Below are 22701 nucleotides of genomic sequence, written 5' to 3' on the forward strand. Positions count from 1 at the left end.
GGGTGCCAATCATTCACTGGTTGAGTGGTTGGAGAGCTGCAGCTGACTCCAGTTTAGTTTCGCCCACATAAACCTCCCGCTTCTCGTCCAGCGACGTTTGATTTCCATTGTACTCCTTGCACTTTGTTAGGCACGCTGAAAATAGTTCCTCGTCCATTTCCGAGGACATCTTCACTACATTGGCAAACATTACAATGGCATGATCACTTGATCATATGAACGTATAAATAAGGTGTTACAAGAAGAGTATATAGCATCCGTCGTAGTCTAGGTGGTTAGGATACTCGGCTCTCACCCGAGAGACCCGGGTTCAAGTCCCGGCGACGGAATAACTTTTGTTTTTCTCTGCGGTTACTGAGTTGGAGACTTGGAGCACGTCAAGAAGTCCTTTTAAAGCTCGCTGTTTCTTCTTTTCAAATGTAGAAGGCGTTAATGGCAACTCACGCCTGCTCGTGTCTTCAAAGTTTCAAGTTTACTGCATTGCTCTCGTCTGGTCTGTCCTGTAGTTTATATTTATTTATTTGCCAATTCAGAAACATTATAATAAAGCAATATTTCAAAACGAAATTCCACACGGTGATCCCATGTTTGCACGAGAGAATGTGCTAAACCAACTAAACATGAAAGCAGCATGGTGCATGAGGACACTTGAATTAAGCTCTAGGACATCGTTCATAAATAAAAGGGCAAACTTACAGGTAAAGAGTCTCAGCACTCAGCACTTGCTCTTACATGCATGAGTTGCCTCTGGAGCATAGACATACTGGAAATAGTTACAACTTACAAAGAAAAGCAAAACGGTGAACCCTGAAGGTTGTTCACTTGGGGCGCTTCACCGAAAAGGGGAAGAGCACCCCTTTGCACCTCCACTGAACATATGCTAAATAAGCGTCGCGATTAAATTTGCTGACGGTTGGCGACCTACCAGGACGGCTGTATGGCCGGTCACTGGTTGGAGAGCTGCAGCTGACTCCAGCTTCTCCCATGTCAACCTCCGCTTCTCTTCCAGTGACGCTTGGTTATCATCTTCCTCCTTGCACTTTGTTAGGCATGCTGAAAATAGTTCCTCGTCCATCTCAGAAAACATCTTCATTACATTGGCAGTCAGATTAAGGACCGCTTGGTTCCAATGATTCTGACTATTCTGTTCTAGTGCTGGGACAATGATGGGCATGATCACTAGGCGGTTTTGTGCCACCAAGCTGATAATGTGATCATTGTTCCACATGAAGAGTGCTCTTTCAGCAACCTAAAGAAAGCATCTTGTTAAGGAACCTGTTGTGATAGAATATCTATAACATACACCCGGGCACACAAAAAAAAAACAGATTATGACAGCTAAATATGTTACACTTGGAAACATTTCAATGCTTAGTGCAGGCTCAAACTCCTGTCCATTTACTATTAACCAAAGCACATTAGGTGATAACATGGTGGCCAACTATTACTGCTGAGATTTACTTCAGATAACAAGATACGTGTTGTTCATTTATCATGTCCACACATCACATTTTATAAGCATAAAGAAACATGACGAGACCCAAAATAACCTAGTTGTTAGGGCCATAGGGTTAGGGGACAGCTGGAGAATGCTCTGTTTGTTACCTAAAGCAACATTAGGTGATGACATGATGACCAGCTATTACTGATTTGCTGCTCACATTTACTTCAGATTACCCGGCATATGTTGTTCATTTATTATGTCCACACGTTGCAATTTATAAACATAAAAAACACGATGCAACCAAAAATGACCTAGTTGTTAGGGCCTTAGAGGACAGCTGGAGAATGTCTGTTTGTGATCATGACCATTTCGAATCTTCAGACTTCACTGCATATGCACCTCTAGTTTACAAACAAGTGTAGTGAGTTTGTGGATACACCAGAAACAACAAACAACTGTAGTGAGTTCATGGATACACCAGCAGGTCAATGATGCCAGATCGTCTGCCATATGATTTTTTTTTCCTTCGGTCATGGAAATGCATACTGCAACAAATAAAAGCTAAGAAGTGCTAAGTTGTGTTTGAGGGAAAGTTACCTGGAAGTGAGAACTGTTGACACAATGAGCGATTCGCCGAAACAAGGGAACCATGCATTTCTGGAACTCTACCATGCTGGTAGCTTCAAGGATCTCTTCGATCTCACTCAGAAACATCACTTCCTTCTGACTATTTGTTATTGGCCAATATCTTAGTAAACCAATAATTATTGAGCCCGCAAGCTTCGGGTCCTTTTCTAAAAACTGTGTCACACAGTATGTCAACTGCTGGAGGTACACGCCAACTGATTTTGGCTTGTGTAAAGGAATCAGAACTCTCCAAAGAAAGATTTTGTGTTCTTCCTTCAGCGGCAATGCAAAGCCACTAATAACGCTGCCAAATACCTCCAGCAGCTCAGCAATCCCATTATGCCGCTGAGTCTCAAACACAAAGTGGTAGAATATATTGCTTACTGCTTTGCGGATAAACGGACGGTGAACCATAAATTTCCCATAAATCCTGTGCAGAATAGTTTTTAAACAATCTCTTTCTCTTGGATCCTCAGAGTCAAGCAGATTGAGCAGCCTTACAATGAAGGAGTGGTCAAAGTACTTCTTCCCTATCTTTGCATCCAGGGAGTTGGATCCAATAAATTTCAGCAGCAGCTCATACACAAGCTGCAGATGACACCATGCAGGATCAAACATCGGCTCATCCTCATCACCCTCGCCACCACCAGAACCGGACCTGTAATTCGGAGGGAACACCCGGAACAAGTTGACTGCAAACATCCTCGAGCAGGCAGCAATCACGGCCTCGGAGAAACGTGAACTGCTCGAATCGACGAAATCTACAAGATCCAACAACGTCTGCCTCTTGATATCCTTCTCCGCCGAACTCTTGCTCGGGTCCGAGAAATCAAAGACGGCGCAGCACAGGTTCAGCTTGCTGACAAACAGGTTCTGCTTCTCCGAGTTGGGGACGTCCTTGAAGGAAACCAGAGGCTCGATGCCCGCCACGACGCTCGAGGGGAAGACGGCGGACGACATGCGCTTGATGGTGGAAGTAGACCGGCCGGCCGGGATGCTGCCGCAGCTGCTCGTGCGCTGTATCGAGCTCCCATTCCCGTTGCTGCACTGGCCCGAGTCGAAGTCGTCCCTCCCGGAGCCCGAGGACTTCCGGGGCAGCTTGCTGAGGAACTGCTTCCACATCTTCCTTTGCGCCAAGTCCTCTCACGCCAGTGACGACGACATGGCCAACAGCAAAGCTTCCGTAGCAACAAAAATCACAAGATTAGCGGAATGCAGAGCACAAGCAGGAGTGCGAACTGCAAACGAAAAGATCTAGCTCTAGATGCAACTAGGACGAAGATTTCCGCCACGAAAACAACCCAATCCGGGCCAATGCAGCTAAATCTGGACCCAGCAAGCGCAAACCAAACCGAAGGCGGAGAACCAAAGGGCATCCCACCAAAACCACACCCAAATCGAAGCAAAACCACGCTAAAAAACACCTCGACCAGTGGAAAACCGACGCGGCAATGGCAGCTACTGTACTGTACCTACCTCGCTCTTACTCGCGCGCAGCAAAAGGAGGACACCGGAACGGCCCCGGATCTGGGCCTTCCCGGCCGCGAGCTCGCCGGATCCGAGCGGTGGGGAGGACGGGGGAAGCTCTCTACCTAGCTACAGGACAGGAATCCTGTGAGGGCGTCGGGAACCGGATCGAAATCTGCTGCTCTTCGCTTCGTCCGCTTCTCGGGAAGAGCAAGAGAGAGAGAGAGTGGGGAGGAGGAGCAGACAGGAAGGGAAGGGCTCGGCTTGTGTGGGTTGTTTTGTTAATCCGGGGAAACGTACGGACGTGCTCAATTATAAAATCGCTTTTTTATACGGATCTCGGTGTCCGTGCTGGTTCAGGAAAATAAGAAAAGAAAATAGTCCCAAATCTGGAGCTTTTTCGAAAGCTAATAATGATCCGTCCTCGCAAATCAGGAGCTTAATAATCGGGCTAATCACACCATAAAAACAGCCGTAATTCGTTCCTGCCGTGTAGCGTAAATACGGAGAAGTGCAGGGGTGCATGTGGAAAGTGGCGGGGGGCTTCCTTTTAATCAGAGCCGCTGTCCTCGGGCACGGGCCCCGCCGGGCTTTAATTCGAACGATGGGCGTTCACGGGCGGGGCGGTGTCGGCCGTCGGATGGAGGGAGATGGACGGCGGGCGTGAGGGGGGACAGCAGCGGCTGCGGTGGATGTGACCCTGACGTAAGGCAGGCACACGGGGGCTCGCCGGCCGGACCACCGCCCGCCGCGTCGCTCCGTGCCGTGCGGCTCCGGTCGCTGTCTCGGCCGCGGGGGACCGCAAGGGTGGCAGGGTGCAATCAAGCCCTGGTCTCTCTTGTTTTGGGCATGTTTTACCGCTGTAAAAAATAAATGAGGTCAGCAGTTGTGCTCCACTGCCATGTGGGTCCCATGACTTGTTTGACGGCAAAATATTTTCATTACGAGCACATATTATCTGATTTTGTTTAAGATTTAGCTTTGGAAATTCTCCCCCCACACTTTTTTAGAAATTAACAACATAATTCCTAAATAATTCTGGAGACAATTTCCACACCGGTTCAGAAACATTCCCACAACTTTTGAAAAGTTTCCATGCATTTTAGAAATTCATCACTAAATTTGAAGAGCCCTTCCATACAACTTTGTAAAAAAAATCCCAACGGATTTAAGAAAAATCAACATACTTTGAATCTCGAAGCACGAAACCACCGCTCAATTTTGAAAGATCCGACCGTGCACTTAGGCATTCATAAAGCTCTTTGTGCGACCCGTTCGCAGCCGACGAAAGAGAGAAAGATGATGGCGGCCTCTCACTACAACCATTGTAGCCTCCGGCAGTGGCTCGTCGGTTTTAGACAACATGTGCTATGACTAGAGACAAGACAAGAGGTAAAGCGACAACGTGATAAGCGGCTACATAAACGGACAAGGGATATATGACGCAACAAGACAATAGTTATGGAGGGTGAAAATTTGGAGACCAAAATAAGAAAGTGGAGAAGCAAAAAAGGATAAGAGATGCTATAGTATTCACGAATAATGGAATGCTCGGGATGTTGGAACTTGGAGTAACCGTGACCCAAGTTGATTGCCAGAGAGAATTTATGATAAGTTTTACTCACTTTTTTTAACGGTCGTAGTTCAATTATTTACAAATAATTACTCCGTATTATTTAATTTATATCTACTAGCAAAAAGCCCCGTGCGTTGCTACGGAAGAAAAGAAATTGAAAAACATGCTAACTTAAATTTTCAAAAGTGGTGCCTTTTGCACATAACTACATATTGAGAGCAACTACCGAAATTTATGATCGAAAAAACGCTAATTCAGTCTACCGAAAACGCCTTTTCCGATATAATCTCATATTTTATAAATTTTAACCCACATGAAAATTATGTTAGCCCCGACGAGATGCTGCTCTCCCTTCGTTTCATCACGCATCTCTGCGATGCCATGCCACATATATTGGGCCTGTTTCAACCATGATCTTTAAGGAAAATTAAGGATCCAGTACATCATCGATTAGTCATATGATCAAGTCCAATCGGGTCAAAAAATAGACCCAGGAAAATGGTAAAACTAAAATCATATACGGAGGGAAATTAAATCAATGGAATTTTCATAGCAGATCCATGTCCTAATTAAATTTAGAAAGTATGGTCTGCATGTACCATCAATTAGGCCAAGATTTCAGCAAAAATAAAGAAAAAATAGAGAAAAACGTCGGTAGTAGGAGCGCTAGAATGCCCGCTCGGGAGCAGCAGCTGCTGCTGCGTCGCAGGAGGAAGGCACCCGCGCTACCGCCATGCCCATCTCCGCCACCGCGCATTGGATCCGAAGCCGCGGCGCGCCGACGACCAACTAAGGAGGCGCCCGACCGACCCGCCGAGGAGCGGGTGCCGCGGAGGATCTTGACGACGTAGGCCGGACGGAGGAGCGGCACTGCTGTCTTCCCCCACGCGGATCCTCATCCCTGGGATCTGGCCGTCAACGGGCCCCGGGTGCTCCGCAACTGGCGGCGTGTCGTCTTACGCCTCCACCTAGTCGTTGAACGCCACCCGGCCTCTCCCGATCTTCTGCAGCACTGTCATCGCGCCTTCGTATTCATACTGCAGCGCCGCCGCCGAGCTCCACCTACCTCACTCGCGGCTCGCCCCGCCTCTGCCAGAACACACCGTCGATCTCCTCCGCATACTACAGCCAGCCATCCGGATAGATGAAGACGGAAGGGGGCAGGGGCTCGGCGTGCTTGGTCCATATCAGGAGCACCGGAGGAGCGAAGAGGGCAGGGGGCGCGGGGCCGCCAGATGCCCAAATCGAGTCTCCTCGAGACTCGGGAGGAGGAGACGGGAGTGGTCACGCGGGCCAGATCGATAGTAGAGAGACTGGAGAAGGACTGGAGAGAGGGCGGCGCAGCGGGGGAGAGCAGTGGCGGTGGCAGCATGGAGAACGAGCGAGGAGGGCGATGGAGGGGGGAGTTGGACTTCGTGGAGGAGGCGGATCGAGCGGTGCGAGGAAGAAGAGTTCGGGGAGGATGAATCGAGGGGATAGGTGCGATAGGGAGAGGGACAGGGGTCGGGCCGCGTGCCCGCGTGAGAGGGTATCGAGGATGTACGGCGGTGGTTAGAATCAATTGGATAAAAAAACGCGTCGGTATTAAAAGTGATGATAGCGGTGGCAAATTCGTAATTTTGGTGAAGTAACGTACGGCTGCGACCGTACCATCACCACCAACTCTAATTTAATATATGCGACCGTACCATTACCGCCAACTACAATTTAATATATGCGACCGTACCATCACCGCCAACTACAATTTAATATATTGATATAAATATAACGGTTCAATTAAAATCTTTTCAATTGTAGTCGTTAGAATCTCAATCGGGTGATTCTCAGGTTCAATTAAAATCTTTTCAATTGTAGTCGTTAGAATCTCAATCGGGTGATTCTCAGCGGTAACTTAAAAGAGATCTCAACTTAAAAACACTCCGAAAGGTTTTCCAAAACAAAACCGTGCGAGTTTTTCTTTTCCTTTGCGGATACAAAACCGTGCGATTGACCCTGCCCCTGCGCCGCCGGCCGCCGTTACGCGTTCAGGCACCCCTCGCCTCCGGCTCCGGCTCGGAGGCTCGGAGCCCGTCTTCGCCGCCCCGACTCCTGCTGCGTACAGATCTCTCCACCCGCGCTTGCCTGCGTTCTCTCGACCCGGTCGGAGCGCGCCTCCCGAGCCCAACGCCCGCGACCCGGCGGCGGTGGGGAGAACACCGGGGGATGAGCAGACTGGCCTGAGGCACGATACCTTGCCCCTATCTGGGCCGTCACTGGGAAAAGGGGAAGGAGACGGAGAATGTGAGTACAGCTTGCTGTTTGCACCTCCCGGAGAAGATGATTGGGTGAAGGTGGCAGATCCATATGTTCCCAAGTTCCCCACAGAGGAGGAGATCCGGGAGAGGAAACAGAGGCGCAAGGAGCAGCTTAAGCAGGTCATGGAACCCATAGCTCGTTCGGTGGATGAACTGAGGCTGAAGTGGAAGTATTCCATGGATAAACCGGGCACTGCAATCACTTGTGAGGCAATGCCAATGCACGCCTCACTGTGGAACAACTGGACCCTGTCAGACAAATCGGAATGTAAGAACACAAACATATGCCTTCCTCTGCCTGATTACATGCCCACCTGTATTTCTTCTCACGTACTACTTGCTTCTTTTCTTATTGGTATGAAGTCTTGGTCAATAGGAATGAGGCATTGACGCAGAACTTAACTAGCATCATCTCTACAGGGAAACTTTTGTGCTTATATGGAAAGTCGACCAATTTACGTAACACAGCTATATAAGCTCTTTATCTGGCCAGTTTGCTAAGTTGGTAAACATAACTTTCTTTTGTTATGAGGACGGCCTATATATTCCCATTGTATGGTTGAGCCTTGCTGCTAGAGATGCAAACAGCGTGGCTCACAATCCGCATGACCGCATCTTAGTATGCTGTACAGAAGACACACATACAAACAAATGAAAAATCAAATAAGTATCAGGTTGTGCTGTTATCAGTTGACAGATTTACTTACTGTTTTGAGCTTGCAATCAAATCACTAGATAGATATGCCATATACTTGTACGTTTAGATTTTAGCTCTAGAACATAAATTTTATTATATAGGGGTTAGGCTGTCACTAATTGTTAATTTGCTCTGGCCTGCCTAATTTGACCTGCGATGTTATTTACTGCGGATCAAAATCCTGACTAATCCCTTGCATACATCAATGTTGCAGGCTAAGAACAATCTGTACCCTACACTTGCTTGTTTGGAGTGGTGCCATTGTTCCCCTTACCCCATGTTGCAAGTTTACACCCTGGAGATCATTGTCTCTGATCCTCATCGTCCCGGCAAACTCGATATATCTGGTTTTGTCGCAATTAGAGACTTCCGAGATGTACAACGGAATTACATTTTTAACCGGGGAATGTCAGACACTTTCATAACCATATCAGATAATGTATCACTCCATCTCTTTAGTTTTTTCATTCATATAGTTGATGAAAAGGCAGAAAGTTATAAGCACGATTGATTTATTTTGCAGGGTGTGTTGCTGCTGCCAATGTTGAGACCTCGGAGAGCCATCAGCTCCACTATCTTGCTTGAGTTCGACCTGAAGATGAACAGAACAGGTGACTGTGTTGATAGTTACCAGCCGTTGATCCAAGGAGTGTCAGAGCACCCTTCAGGTGGGCCTGATTGGTCCAGAGTTAACAAGTTGTCCATTCGATGTGATGGCGACCGCTCAATTCCAATGATGCATGTGAAGCTTGCCGTGATAATGGATGGCGTCGAGGCCACCGTCGAGCTCCGGGCACTCAAATTACCTTCCCAGGGCATCGACCTGCGCTGCGCGGCACGGATTGGCTGGGTAGGCGACGATATCGCGCTCTTTGACGGCAGATACGGTGGCAATTATCCACCGTTGCGGTTTGTGGTCGCGACAGAGCTGCACGGCAACATGGAGATCCACTTGGAAGGGATCTTCGATGGCGTGAGCAAGAGGTGGAGTGTCGGGTTTGTGCCCAAGTTCCATGCGCTCTTCTCCGAAGTGGTGGATCTCTCGTTTGCCCAGATCTCGCTAAGTGTTGCCTGGTCCGAAGAGAGCAACTTCCCAACCTAAGGTCCAACTGATCTTTGACTACTAGCAAGTCTGTGTGTTTATTTTGCCATGCAAAGACTCCCCGATTATTGAAGTGGTTATATTATACTAGCTAGGAATAATTATGTGCTCTACTTAGCTGTCCAAGTCAAGAGAAGTAGAGAACCCAATCAGGTCAGCAACCTAGCATAGATTGCATCAGGTGTAAAGATAGGCTGGTGTGGTGGAGAATATGCAACTGTCAGCATCTTTCATCATTCAGTAAGCTGTCTGAATCTTCAGCCTCCACTTATAGGTGTCAATTCCATCAGTTAAGTGCAAAAGCAGTATCTTCAAATCTCAACCGTACAAAGCGGCATCCGACAACTGATATTCAATTACCTAACGATGAATTAGCAACTTTGCATCAGGTGCAAAGATAGGCTGGTCTGTTGTAGGATATGTGAAGCTTGAGGACGCATATGTCACTTCTTGTCAGTTTATTTATAAATTGTATGGCAGCTGAATGTCTTAGCTTCTTGTTGGCTGGATGAATGGCATGGAATATACAACAGAACTTGCTAGATTTTGATGCCTGCTTCTAGACTATAGCATGATTTCTCAGTAGCAAAGTTTGTTCTTCTTACATAATTGTATGGCTTTTCCTGTACAGTTTAGCTAGTCTTGACTTGAGACATATATATTCTCGACTTCTTGCTTGGAAAAAGTAGAATTGAAAAAAAAAAATGCATGATCAGTTGTTCAATGCAGACAGAGAATCATGGTGGAGTTTGAGTATGCCCGGATGCGCTCATTGCTGGTTTAGTTTATCAGCTGGACCTTCACAGGTACCAGAGACATATGTAATGTAAATAGGCCTCAGGAAAAAAAAGTCGCCGTTGCCGGGGATCGAACCCGGGTCACCCGCGTGACAGGCGGGAATACTTACCACTATACTACAACGACTTGGATGTCTAATTTCATATTAGAATCTATGACAAAAGGTTGTTCCCGATCGCTGTTGAAACGGAGCAGTCCGAAACAATAGCAGTTCCCATCCGCCTCGTCGTGGATGGGCCAGGAATTCGACTGGATCGGGCTGTGGGCTGTGGGCTGTGGGCTGAAGGCGTCAGGTCAGCAACTTAGCACAGATTTCGTCAAGTGTAAAGATAGGTTGGCTTGGTGGGGAATATGAGTACTCCTACATGTCAAGATCTCATTCAGCCTATCCAGTTAGAAGTGTCAAGTCCATCAGTTAAGTGCCGAAGCCTTTCCAAAACAAAACAAAAGTTAGGTGCTTGCAGTATCTTGAAATCTCAACCGTAGAAGCGACATCCAATGGACGATATTCAATTACCTGAAGATGAATTACTTACTATTGCCGCGGCATCTCTTGTCGGTTTTACTTTCGGTTCTTGTATCCATTACTTCTTTTACCATCTGCTCTGAGCTGGAGCCCAGCAGCTTTGCTCCCTTGGAGTTGTTCATTGGAATGTTTGAATGCTCTTGTGAGAATGTTTGATTCCTCGTCGTGTGGTTCCTAATCAACTCGGGGTGGGTGTACGCGCGTGTTGTGAGCGTCTGTATTTGTATTGTGTTTGTAAAAAAAAAAACTCTGGACCTAACAAGTACTACCTTCCAATAATGCTTCACTGTGCACATCTTTCCCTTGGTTAGTTCATTTGTTTTTAATACGCCAGTTGAATAATTTAGGACTTGATGGTTCTTCCCATACTTTAACACCACTGGCCGGGAAATGGTCGTGGAGAATAGAGCAATTTATCAGATTTTGAAAGCCTGCATGCAAACTAGTAGTAGCATGCTTTGGACAGATACTCACTAGCTGGACCTTCACAGTTGCCGGATTGCTGTATATGTATTCGCTGTGCATCTGCCGGACAGATCAAGTGCCAAAAATACTGTTAGAAACGCCGTTGCCGGGGATCGAACCCGGGTCACCCGCGTGACAGGCGGGAATACTTACCACTATACTACAACGACCTCTTTGAAATTTTGATTAGCAAGGCACATCAGATACATTCAGTCTTAACAACCCAGTTGTGCCTGGGTTATTATTGATCTGCTGGGAATGGGAAAACAGGATGGACGACGACCCAAAATCCACACGAGGGTTATTTATTGGTCAATCCCGCCGCGCCGCCCCACGTCCCGTCCCGTCGCGGCGGCGGCTGCACAGAACGGCTTAAATGAAATGAAAGGCGTTGCGCTGCTTGCTGGCAGATGTGAGCCGGCCGGCCGGGGCTGCGGCAGTAGTACTACTGCTCCATCTCTCACGTCTTGTCCAGTTGTCCGCGCTGCCACGCATGCCGCGGCGTCCCGTCCAAATCCAATCCTTGCTGGCTGGCTGTCTCACGCTGGGATGCCGGCCGGCAGGGCCGCTGGCAGCTGCCTGCCTCTTCTTTTTGTGTAACCTGCGCCGGCGCAGAGCACGTACGGGGCACACCCGCTTTTGGGTGCACCACACATGCCGGCCCGTACGTGCCAACACCCGTTGGCCTTGACAACGTACTACTACTACTACTAGTGCTAACACGTGCTGCGTATCATGAAACCAAAACACTTCTTCACGGATGAACGCACAAGATAAAATTAGCGCGACCCGGATGTGTGTTTGCTCTTGAGTTTCCAGGACATTGCCTGCTCATCTCACCAACGGAGACCGGCATCTCAGGTAGCCGCTGGCGCCGCCTCCTGCTGCTGCCGCGCGCGAGCCGCCGGCACGAATGCACTCCACGCTACCGTGCTGGATGAGCGCATTTGTGGAATTAATGCCTGCGTGCGCCTTCTGTTTGCACTGTTTGCCGTCTTAAAGCATTGACTTCCGGCTCTCTCGTCTGGTGTGTGCGCGAAAACTGTCCAACAGATCTGTGCTCATGCATCCACGCAACACGCGGACGATCTCTCTAGGAAAGTTCATCCCTCTAGCTACTAGGATACTGTACGTACAGTGCACGCTTTGGCTCGTAACTAACACACCTGTATAGCATGTATCAACCAACTCTCTCCGATTCATATTACTTGTCTTAAATTTATTCAAATATGAATGTATCTATGTTTAAAAACCGTCTAAATACATATGTAATATGTTAGTAAATAATATCAGTCGGAGGGAGCAGCTAGTTTGCGCTTTGTCGCGCCCACGCGTACATACGTACAGAGGCCCAGCCGGCCGGAGTCGTGCATGCATGGACCATCGCAGCATGCGCGGCAGCAAAAGCGGTAGCACTAGATTACCAGCAACGGGCCGGCCAACGGCATGGATCGAAGTAGAGTGCATCATACTTCATCTCTAGCCTCAACTAGTACAGTCCACGTATACGTATCATCTATTCGAAGGGATCAATATTTTTAACGGCGGGTACGCAACACAATGTGCAAGGTGAAAAAGATTTCTCTTGCATGAAGTGGGATCGATCAAAACGAACCAAGCATGCATGGTGGTAGCAACGTGTCACGCATTTTAATCGTGAACTCGTTATAGATCCTTAATTTAGTTACGCATCCGAGCTGTCTTTGTCATCCTAAAGTACAGGTCCAAGCGATCGATATGGTAATAAATTCGCTAAGCAGAGCCAAGCGAGAAAATCGTGATCAGTTAGGAGACTGAGTCGATCCTAGTTCCTAATACACCTTCTTCACTTGATCAGAGATTTGTCAAAGGTCACTAGAAAACATAGGACAATGATTACTGCTAACTGAGATATCCCAAGTTGAACATCTTAGTGCTGGATATACGAAAGATATCAGTGCGGATATTCCCCAGGCTCCAAACAAGCTTGCATGATTGGTACGCTGACGCTACCTTAATATTATGCACAGTGAAAACGCTGGCCGTGTGCAGTGAAACTCAACATGTCCATGCCGATGCCAGCTGCCAATCTCGTAGTGTCGTGTCGTACGGCCGGGACATGCACGCAGGCAGGCAGGCGCGGTCCACGAAGAAGAATCGATCACATCCCGGTGTGCCTCCGTGGGTTAGTGGTGTCAAGCGTCAGTCTCCATCGACATCGCCGTGCTGCTCGTACGCACGTTCTCGGCTCGAGCCGATCGACAAGAAAGCTAGTAGTACTCCGTAGAAGGGATCATGCATAGGCACGTACCGACGAACGATGGATCGATGAAACGAACTCACTGTATCATGGTATAGTTTTTTCTTTTGTTGAAAGAAAATGTAATCATTTAGCAGGCACAGTGTCGCATGCACGTAGGGACGTTCAAAACGTTGCGCGTGACAACACTGAGCCACTGAGGCGGCAACGATTTTGCGCTCTGTTGAGCAATCGATTTGGCAGAGGGATTTACGTGGAGCAAGTGCGAAACACACACGCACCGCGAGCTGAGGTCACGAGCCACGGTTGGAATAGAGGCGGCCGGCGTCCATGCTGCCGGTCTCCCCATCCCCACAACCGTACCACACGAGCAGAAGCGGAGCACGCGGCGCACGCAACACGGCGGCAGCAGGCACGCGAACAGCGGCCCGCGTCAGTCCAATGCAAATACGGCAGACGAGATAAACAGGACGCACGGACGGACGGGGATAAAGATAAACAGAGCACACGCCACGCCGGTACCGGCTACCGCTGCTGCCACCCGCGAGTCCACGGCTCCACGCGGGCACGACCGGCATGGTTTGCAGCATTTTGAAAGCAAAAGCTGAGCATGGAGGAGTACAAGGGCCCCCCACGCCCATGCGCGACGAGCTGGACTGCTGGAGCTAGCAGCAGAGCGCATGCATGACACGGCCCTGCGCAGCCGCTGAATATTCCCTGCGCCCAACAGCCAGCCACAGTACATCTCGATCGAGGAGGTGGCAACGCCAGCACCAAACAGACAACGCAGCAAGGCTAAGCTTACTCCTACGAGTACATAGCACTGCTCGAGGCACCACTGCCTGCCACCGTTGCCTGCCTGGGCTTGTGCGAGTTCAACCGCGACCTGACTTCACCACAACTCTCCAGCTAGCTAGCTTAAGCTTCCTCCATTTTTTTTCTGGTTGGAAGTCCCTTCTACTAATTCTATGCAACGGAGGAAGAAGATGAGGTTGGTTCAGTCCAATCGATCTATGTGCGCGCGCATCGGTCCATCACTAGTAAATGCGTCTGGCCTGGAGGAGCTAGCTAGCTCTGGGGCAAGATGGATTGCGTCGCACGCATCGCATCGATGCAGTTTTTTCGCAGTGGAGCGTGGCTGCGAGGCTCAGAACGGCTCTGACGCTTGCCGCGCAGTACAGTACAGTAGTACTTACGGCTGCCGAGTGCGAATTAAGCAATCTGCCATTCAGTTCAGAGAGATGCCTTTAATGCTTGTACTGTGGAGTAATAAATAAGCCTTTTACCAACCGGTGAAAAAAGTTCGGGATTCTATTTTAGATTAAAACGAAACCAACCGCACCCAAATCTCTGTCTTCGTTACATCCAGTTTTTGCAGAAATTTAAAGGTAAAAACATGCTAAAGCAACAGTTTGGGAAATATTGTGCCGTTTTCGTCCTGAATTCGCAAACCATACTGCATTTGGTGCCGAAACGTGAGGATTCTAACTACGTTTACGTACAAGTCATGGAGAGAGGGGGTTAACCAGCATGAATGCCCAAGGAAAAATTACTATATAACCTTGTAGCAAAGGAGGACAAAAGAAATGAGAGAAAGAAGAGGCAGACAGATTACAATGCATTACAAGGAGTAAGTGTAACCGATGCATTGCTGCTAGTAACTCGAGGCTAATACCTCCAGCACCACTGTTTATTCAGTTACTAGTCATAACACCATCGAGATCTCTCATAACAGAAAAAAAGGGAAAATGGATATACTACTTAGCTACGAGTGCTAAATCAGCTAGAGTGCTAATTAATTTCAGACAGTACCTAGAGAGAGAGAGATATACATATATATCTCGGACCATGAAGCCTCAATTCCCCACCGAAGCTCACACCATCTGCGCCGCGGTTCGTCTTCCTCCTTCGTTCTTACATGCTCAACTCACGCTGAGACCAGAACAGAGAGGAAGAAGCTCCAGCCGCCGGCAATGGGAGCCAAAGCAACCACACCCGGCCGCTTCCGCCTACCCGTCCGGCGCCATTGCTTCTCCTCTGCTCTGCTCCTCCTTCGGCGGGCAGCAGCCATTACTTCTCCTCCTCGAGCTCGCGCCGAACTCCATTTGGGGCAACAAAGAAGACAGAGCTAGCTAAGCTTGGTGCTTGGGAGGGAAAGGAGGAGCAGAGAGCATAGGAGGGGCAAGCGAGCAGGAAGACAGAGGGGAAAAGAGTGGTGGTGTTATATATACAGAGCCGGAAGTTCACATGGGCCGCGAGGAAAGCGAACTGGGTTTTAAGAAATGGTCCGTGGCCGCCATTGGAGATGAAGAATGGGGCGCATGTTTTGTGGGGAACGCAAAACGCACCTTGCACGGCTCCCGAGGCAGCTTTGGGGCCTGTTGAGCAGAATGCGTGGATAGATTAATCCTGCGTGGACTCAGTGGAGCGCGAGAGAGCTCTGGTGGTATACGGAGAACTTAGATTGTAGTCCTCTGAGTTTGTTGTTTTTTACGCAGATTGCAGAATACAGATTCTTACATCGAAATTCAGTTGTAATTTGTGCTGCTTTGGAGACCTAAAATTGCAATGTTTGCAGACATGTCGTATATTTCATGATTGATCTAGTGGTATCGGTGTGCTGTTTTTCTGTATTCGTGATCAGATCTAAAAAATGTTTAACTAACACGGACTCAAAATAACCTACTCTCTCTGTTCCTAAATACTCGATCTGATCCTAAATTTTTAACTCAAATTTGTCCAAATATGAATGTATCTATTTTTAAAAAAGTCTAGATATAGGTAATATTTCGACAACAATTTAGGATCGGAGTGGATTTAGTGCAAAACCAAGAACGGAGGAGTACATTTTAATAACATAAAAGGAGCACCGTGTCATTTTCGTGTGCAGCTTATTTAATCAGCCCATGCAGGCATGCAGCAGTAGCAAGGCATGTGTTCACCTGTGCTTTTGTGCAGGGCGAAATGGACCTTACATTACATAGAGAAGGACAGGGCAAAAGGGCATCGAATGAATGGGCTTTCTATTTGACCGCCTTGTCGACCTGCTCCCTAGTAGCTCTTTTCGCTTTTGCAATGCAGGAGGCCGGGCAAATAAGTATACTTTTCTGACCAGCTTCTGCCGCATGCACCACTACCATTTGGAGGGAGGAGAGAGTGATATGCATCACCAGAATGATTGATGAATGAGGAAACGAAATAATTGCAGCCAGAAAAGGCGCCATGATTTTCTCAAAAACTGGTCAAAGAACTGGACTTGTGTCCGGGTCAAGAAATAAAGAAAGAACTGGATTTGAATAGACACACATGGTTTGAAATGAAGCTCAGTTTGCACATACATTGCCTGCTGATTCTGATAGCTGATTTGCTTTTCCCAAACTGTTTATTGCTTACCAAGCAGCAGTTGGGACATATATGTAACCGGTTTGCTCAATGTGAAAAGCAACTAGATCGATCCATCAGGTCTCCAAAGTCTCAAGTTTTTGTTTTAAAGCGGTTTAGAAGGTGAAAAGCAATGTCGGGTTTACAAGAACCTGACCTTTTTCCTTTTGACAAATTCAAAAAGGCAAAGAAGATAAGCTGCAAATGTGAGGGTTGCTTATGATTTACTTCTGCAAATCTTTATACATAACTTTTTTGTAACGTGAAGGGATCAATCGATCGACTCGCTCTAACACAGATGGATAACTCCCATAAGTAATTCATGATGCACCTTTAAGCAGCCGGTGATCACTTGTTAATTAGGAGGAAGCTCATTAGCTTGTCGAGTAACAGTAGTTTTTTTACTTTGTTGGGTTAGTGGAGATTAGGGTTGGTTAAAGCTTGTTTAGGTGTTAACTTTGTTTACCAGAACTACCCATGTGCATGTCACTGATGACCAGCTCACTCAGGCATGGAAGCTTCACTCCTTTTTTTTCCCTGGCCCCTGCTGCTAGCATTGCAAAGTAGAGGTAACATGCGTGCTCAGAGAAACGGTCCCCATAATTAGTTTTACTAGTCTCGAGCACTTCGTTGTTCATAGTGCTAATTAATTAACATTCATTTGGTTTGCTAATATTTTCTCCGAGAGAAAAGTGGCTTGCTGGCTGGTAGCATAGAATAGGATTCTCACCATGATAGAAGAGTAAAAGATGATTGTTTACTGATACATCGTTGATGACTTCCATGTAATGCTTTGGGGAAATGCCTCATGTGTACTGTAAAAATATTCTAGTGGACATATAGTACGAAAACAGTATAGCTTGCTTAGTAAATTCATGTACATTCCAAGGCAGGAGAGTAATCTTGGAAAACAAGAAGAACAATGTGCATATCAAACTATCAGAAATGTTGCCTAAACACACCAGCCAGATCTTGCAATTGCTAATGCATAAAACCATGCACTACGTAGCAAGTAGCAAAGCAGCTGCCAGCTAGTGACAGTAAAACCTGCTTTCGGTGATCAGTAAAACCTGCAATTTGCTAATGTTGCCCTCCGACAGAAAGCTCGAGCAAGCGATCAAAGCTGATAGATTCTCCCTCCTTTCAAGTGCTTGCTCTGGCCGTCCGGCGTGTGAACGTCCTCTCTCGTCAACCTGTTGCATGCTGCTGGTGGCTTAACTGGTGGACGATGATCAGCAGCTTTAGGGTGCATGAGAAGGACCCTGACAGGAAGAGGAGGGGAATACTCGTTGCTTTTTCCAGCTTATAAAGTTGGTCTTGTCCATTGTCCAACATCTCTTTTTTCCTTCCCTTTGCGCTGCCCCCAGTGTACGTGTTGTTGTTGTTGCGTACTGCAGTCTGCTGGCCGGCTTCTTTGCTGTGTACTACGTTGCAACTTAGCGCGCATGCGGTTTATTCTCTTTTCATGCATGCATGCATGCATCCCGCTCTCGTGTGTCCGGCGTTTCCGGTTTTTGTTTGTTTGTTCCTACCTTCTTGGGAGAATCATCGGCAGAACTGGACTGTACTTCTCTTTATTTGACGAACTTGGGACGCACAATATACTAGTAGTACTTAGTTTATCGACCAACAGACCAAGAACTTGCAAACACGAGGGGCGACTTGTACAAAAAAAAATATCAGGAGAAAGAGGTTTCGTCAGAAAGGGGTTACGAAGTTAGTGATACTGCTGGTGAAATGCAGACAGACAAATCAGAAAACGATATTGGACGGAAATCATGAGGCCGAGGAACGGTAACAGGCCAGTCACAGAGCACAGAGATAATAGTAGGTCGTCAGATTTGCGTACTCATGATCGGGGCGAAATCGACGTCAAAAGGAGTCCATGATGCCTGTCTGCCACGCCCAGTTACCGTAACCACCAGTCACCTTTTCCACCGCGGTTGTTGCATTTCTGCAAGGCTAATGATCGATATCGTCTGCGTCCTAGCGACTAAGCCAGTACTACAACGTACGTGAACCACCTGTTGAAAGATCGTAAAGCTAGCAGCAACCTAGCATGCCCATGAAGCAAGTGATCAGGATCGAGTTCAGGACGCTAGCTCATGCTCCTGTTCACCACGCGTCGGCATGGTCAGTCCGGCGCCGGCCGCGCGCCGATAATATCCCGGCCTACTTTCCTGGAGCGCGCGCGTGGCAAGGAAAGCTTTTGTTCCATTCTGTTCCAAGCAAAGGTCAGAAAGACCCGGCCGGGCCAAGCGTGCATGGAACAAACGAGATCGGCATGCAGTGGGCGGGAGAGAACTTTGGTAATCATGGGGCACTCAAGTGCCCAACGCCCCACGTACGTGTCTCGCCGGCGGCAGCGACAGACAGTGGGGTGCCGCCCCGACACGACACGCTGCCCGCACATGCCTGCCCGCCGCGCGACACGGGGGCGGCGGCGCGTGCGCGCGCCCGGGACCCCCCGCGCAACGCACAAGGCCGCGCGCCAGCCGGCCGGGTCCGGGACGGCCTCGTTTCGTTGGGCGGTGGTCACGTAGTACGTCCGCCGCTGCGTGCATGCTTTGCTTGCGGCATGCGCACGCCTCGCCCGCGCGCGCCGCGACGCGCATGGCATTGGCACATGTTAGCTTTACGCGCCGCTCGAAACTTGTTCGGCATGCGCGCGCGCGGGCGCGGTGGCCACGACGACGGGTTCCCACCGAAACTCGAGCTTCCACGAGGGATGAGGGATCTCGGGCCCCTTTTCTTCCCCGGCCCGGCTCCAACTTTCTCTTGGTTCGTCGGTTGGTTGGGCCGACCGTCCGGCCCACCGCAACCGCAGCCCGCAGGAACTGTGGCATCAGCACGCATGGTTAGATGTTTGATTAGTACCACATCGCTTAGCGGTGAAGGACGGTCGCTCCGGAGAGGTATAAGAAGGAACGCAGCGCACGGTGGAAGAGCACGGAGCTGCGTAGTGAGCACAAAGCGAACTATTCTTTCGCCTTATACTAAAGAATACCGTGTGCGCGCCGCATATCTGCAGCATACGCTAATTTTTTGAGGGTGTCCTCTTTTATAAAGAAGGTCCCCAACAAAACCAAGCCAAAAATTGCTGAATTGTGGGTAAAGAGAATCTGTTACAAAATTAACATGATGACAGATTAGAGGTCAAGCTATTTGTCATGTCTGATGGGCTGATATTTCGGCTGGCAGGACACTAGTAGAAAAAAGTCAGTAATAAGTAGTCCCCCAGCTGGTTCCAGTTCACAAATGAGATTTCTTGACGCAACATAGCATAACTACAACCCACCCGGAATTTTTCCAGCTTTACCAACCCCAGCAGAATACACAGCATGAACTTGTACATCACCGATTCATCTGGTATCACTCTTGTAACAATATAACTAGTGAAACTTACTCAACACACCCAACAATTGCAACAGAGTAGACTAAGCAGTAAGCACTTTTTTTACACTGGAAAAGAACTACGCAATCATCATTTCGTTCAGCAACAGAAGCTCCACAGCTCAGAACTAGAAGACAGATTACAACATTGCTACCACGAATATGAGCCATCTTTTCTCAGCAATCATGACCGGCAGATGGTAAGGTTTTCCATTTCGTTTACTACATCCTCATCAATCTTTTCCTCGAGAGCTCCCAGCGACTTCTCAAATCCTCCAAAGGCTGCAAAGATATTCTCAGGAGAGCCACCGAGGTCCCCTATTTCCTTGCGCATCCCATTGATACCATTGTATAGTCCTTTTATGGCGGACTTCATTTCGGATGTCTCTTGCGTATACACGGAAGCCCCAAGATCGTTAATCTGCTCAGCAATCTCCCTGCAACAGCTCAGCAAATTTTCCATCGACTCAACCTTATCCTCACTAGCATCACGTTGGTTACCAGAGCTCTTGAGCAAACTGGTAATGAAACGAATTGCCTCTTTCACCACAACCAGCGAATCTGATGTCACTGCGGTAATCATCTTGGCAATGGCAATCTCCTCCTCAGAGAATTCATCATCTACCTCGAGATCAGATGACGATTCATCTTTGTCCGAACTGATGTCAACATCTCCATTAGATGATTTTTCAGCTGTGATATCACCAGAATCACCGATTGGTAGCTCTTTCATCTCCCGGAGAATATCCTTCAAACATAAGCATATCTGGGTCATAGCTCGCCCTATGGCAGTACAGTTGGTCGTAGGAACCTTTTTAAGAGCAAGACACGCTTCCCATACAGTTCCTGTCACCGGAGGTATAATTGTTTTTCGATCAGGCTTGCCAGATTCTGCATTTCATAAGAAAGAATATTACCCCTGATTCTGACCATTTAAAACATGAAAATAATATATTTAAATCAATATCTGAATCTTCTGATGCACTAAACAGGAACAAAATTATACTCGGAGGATCAAAACTGTAAGAACGTGCTATTTCATGCTGCATTTCTCTTGAACGTGCCATTTACTAATTATTACAGTACTACTAACCAACTCATACGCAGAATCACAACAAAAGAAAGGCAACCAACACTGCAAAATAGGTAAGTTACTCCTTTTCTTTGAAGGATCAAGTTACTCCTTTTCATTTTAATTATATGAAAACTAGATCAGTAAGTTTGGTCATGTGAGTTATTCATCAACCAGCATCATTTTTTCCCAAGAAACAGGTAGAAGAAATAGTGTGTTTTTACAGCTACTTACAAATGGCTTTTAGACCCCACAGAACAGCATGCCGAATACCCGCGAAGGTGGAAACTAGATAAGGTATATCAGGATGTGTTGCGTACCGTAAGCAGAGACAGCTAGCTTGAACAATGAGATGCTGGAATCTACCACGCTCTTCGCAAAACTAGAGATATACTTGTGGAGAGTAGGACCAGCACCAACTGTGCTTCCATGGCAAGCCAAAAGGAAACCCTGTAAGACGTTGAAATAAGCAACAATGTTCTCCTTCAGTGTTTCTACATCAGGCAAGTCTCCACTCCAGACCATCCCAGCTACACAGAGAACAGGAACAGCAATAAGTCAACAAAGCAAGAGATAAATCATTAACAAAAAAAGTATCACAAACACATGGACTGCATGAATTACCCGAGCACTGGTTAGAAACATAATTCAAATAACTTAGTTCTGATTCATAGAGCATCTAAAGCATATAAACTGTTGCTGGTTGTCGTCTTAAGCAAGTATGAAATCCATATAACAACCATGTTCTTCTCAAGTTGTGATCCTACCTTGTGAAGCAACTTAAACGAATCCACGTTCACCAATAGAAATTCTAGAAGCTGAAGCATATAAACCGCCACTGACTGGCTTCTTAAGCAGGCACGAATTCAGATCCCAACCCTATCCTTCCTATGATGTAATCCTACCGGGTGTGCCAAGCAGCTGGAACAGATCTATGTTCATCCAGAGAAATCCTAACAATTCTAACTACACGCGCATGATTTTCACCCCATCGCAAGGAACTTGGTCCAAGAAATCGTGGAATTAAGGACTCACCGACAGTGGCCTGCCTGTAAACCAGGTCGCCGAGCTGGACGACCTCCGACCACTCCGTCCGCTCCAATCCCGAGGGAGCCGCGTCCGCCATCAACTGCGAAACCCAGACACAGACAAGCATGTTATCTAATCAAACCAGGTGTTCCGCGCAGGATTAAAGCCGCGCCGTGACCGGGGTTCATCGGGTACCAACCTGGAGGGTGTCCGAGATAGTCTGGAGGTGCGGCTGCAGGAAGCGGGACAGCTCGTCCCCAGCACCGGCGGCCGCTGTTTTCTTTCTTCCTCCTTTCTTCGACATAGCGGCGGCCGTTGGAGTCGGCTCCGGAAGCGGGGCGGCGAGGGCGAAGACGGCGAGGAAGAGAAGGCGGCGGTCGGAGGCGCAGGGTTTAGGGCTTGGGCTTTGATGTTCTGGCCAGCCTGATCCGTACGATTGGCTTTAAGATTCGTGCTAGTACTAACACCAACAAAGTTCCTTCAATCCGTTCAGGACTATTTTGTGTTTGCTGAACTGTATTAATATGTGACACTTAAAGATCTTATTTTAAGCTTAAAAAAACAACTGAAAGGGAGAAAACAATTTTTTTT

General features: G+C 47.8%; 3 protein-coding genes and 4 non-coding genes across 7 annotated transcripts; 3 read left to right on the forward strand and 4 right to left on the reverse strand.

Annotated features, from left to right (window-relative positions):
- Positions 1-256: 256 nt before the first annotated feature.
- Positions 257-329, forward strand: TRNAE-CUC. The gene has a single exon. It is a non-coding gene; the product is annotated as a tRNA-Glu (tRNA).
- Positions 330-615: 286 nt separating this feature from the next.
- On the reverse strand, positions 616-3819 carry LOC100832862 (serine/threonine protein phosphatase 2A 57 kDa regulatory subunit B' kappa isoform). Its single transcript, XM_003567884.4, has 3 exons — positions 3548-3819; positions 2042-3249; positions 616-1249 (listed from the first exon to the last, which is right to left on the reverse strand). Exons 2-3 carry the CDS (start codon positions 3191-3193, stop codon positions 881-883), a joined length of 1521 nt encoding a protein of 506 aa, XP_003567932.1. The 5' UTR covers positions 3194-3249; positions 3548-3819; the 3' UTR covers positions 616-880.
- Positions 3820-7542: 3723 nt separating this feature from the next.
- On the forward strand, positions 7543-9774 carry LOC104583099. Its single transcript, XM_010234828.3, has 3 exons — positions 7543-7676; positions 8320-8544; positions 8629-9774. The coding sequence occupies exons 2-3, from the start codon at positions 8383-8385 to the stop codon at positions 9205-9207; spliced, it is 741 nt and encodes a 246-aa protein (XP_010233130.1). The 5' UTR covers positions 7543-7676; positions 8320-8382; the 3' UTR covers positions 9208-9774.
- Positions 9775-10059: 285 nt separating this feature from the next.
- On the reverse strand, positions 10060-10131 carry TRNAD-GUC. The gene has a single exon. It is a non-coding gene; the product is annotated as a tRNA-Asp (tRNA).
- Positions 10132-11094: 963 nt separating this feature from the next.
- Positions 11095-11166, reverse strand: TRNAD-GUC. Its single transcript has one exon. It is a non-coding gene; the product is annotated as a tRNA-Asp (tRNA).
- Positions 11167-19569: 8403 nt separating this feature from the next.
- Positions 19570-19690, forward strand: LOC112271229. The gene has a single exon (XR_002964223.1). It is a non-coding gene; the product is annotated as a U5 spliceosomal RNA (small nuclear RNA).
- Positions 19691-19839: 149 nt separating this feature from the next.
- Positions 19840-22674, reverse strand: LOC100833175. Its single transcript, XM_003567885.4, has 4 exons — positions 22310-22674; positions 22117-22210; positions 21402-21611; positions 19840-20900 (listed from the first exon to the last, which is right to left on the reverse strand). Exons 1-4 carry the CDS (start codon positions 22412-22414, stop codon positions 20194-20196), a joined length of 1116 nt encoding a protein of 371 aa, XP_003567933.1. The 5' UTR covers positions 22415-22674; the 3' UTR covers positions 19840-20193.
- Between the last annotated feature and the right edge of the window lie 27 nt (positions 22675-22701).

The sequence above is a fragment of the Brachypodium distachyon genome, chromosome 2, assembly GCF_000005505.3.
Source record: "Brachypodium distachyon strain Bd21 chromosome 2, Brachypodium_distachyon_v3.0, whole genome shotgun sequence".
In the NCBI taxonomy this organism is placed as follows: Eukaryota; Viridiplantae; Streptophyta; class Magnoliopsida; order Poales; family Poaceae; genus Brachypodium; species Brachypodium distachyon.

Bases quoted from the DNA above. Each gene is read 5' to 3' on its own strand.
- LOC100833175 (XM_003567885.4), bottom strand. From the start codon at position 22,414: ATGTCGAAGAAAGGAGGAAGAAAGAAAACAGCGGCCGCCGGTGCTGGG. The intron at 22,211-22,309 runs GTTGGTACCCGA...TGGGTTTCGCAG, and splicing joins CTATCTCGGACACCCTCCAG to TTGATGGCGGACGCGGCTCC. The intron at 21,612-22,116 runs GTGAGTCCTTAA...TTCTCTGTGTAG, and splicing joins TTACAGGCAGGCCACTGTCG to CTGGGATGGTCTGGAGTGGA.
- LOC100832862 (XM_003567884.4), bottom strand. From the start codon at position 3,193: ATGTGGAAGCAGTTCCTCAGCAAGCTGCCCCGGAAGTCCTCGGGCTCC. The intron at 1,250-2,041 runs GTAACTTTCCCT...TGCTTTCTTTAG, and splicing joins TCAACAGTTCTCACTTCCAG to GTTGCTGAAAGAGCACTCTT.
- LOC104583099 (XM_010234828.3), top strand. From the start codon at position 8,383: ATGTTGCAAGTTTACACCCTGGAGATCATTGTCTCTGATCCTCATCGT. The intron at 8,545-8,628 runs GTATCACTCCAT...TTTATTTTGCAG, and splicing joins TCATAACCATATCAGATAAT to GGTGTGTTGCTGCTGCCAAT.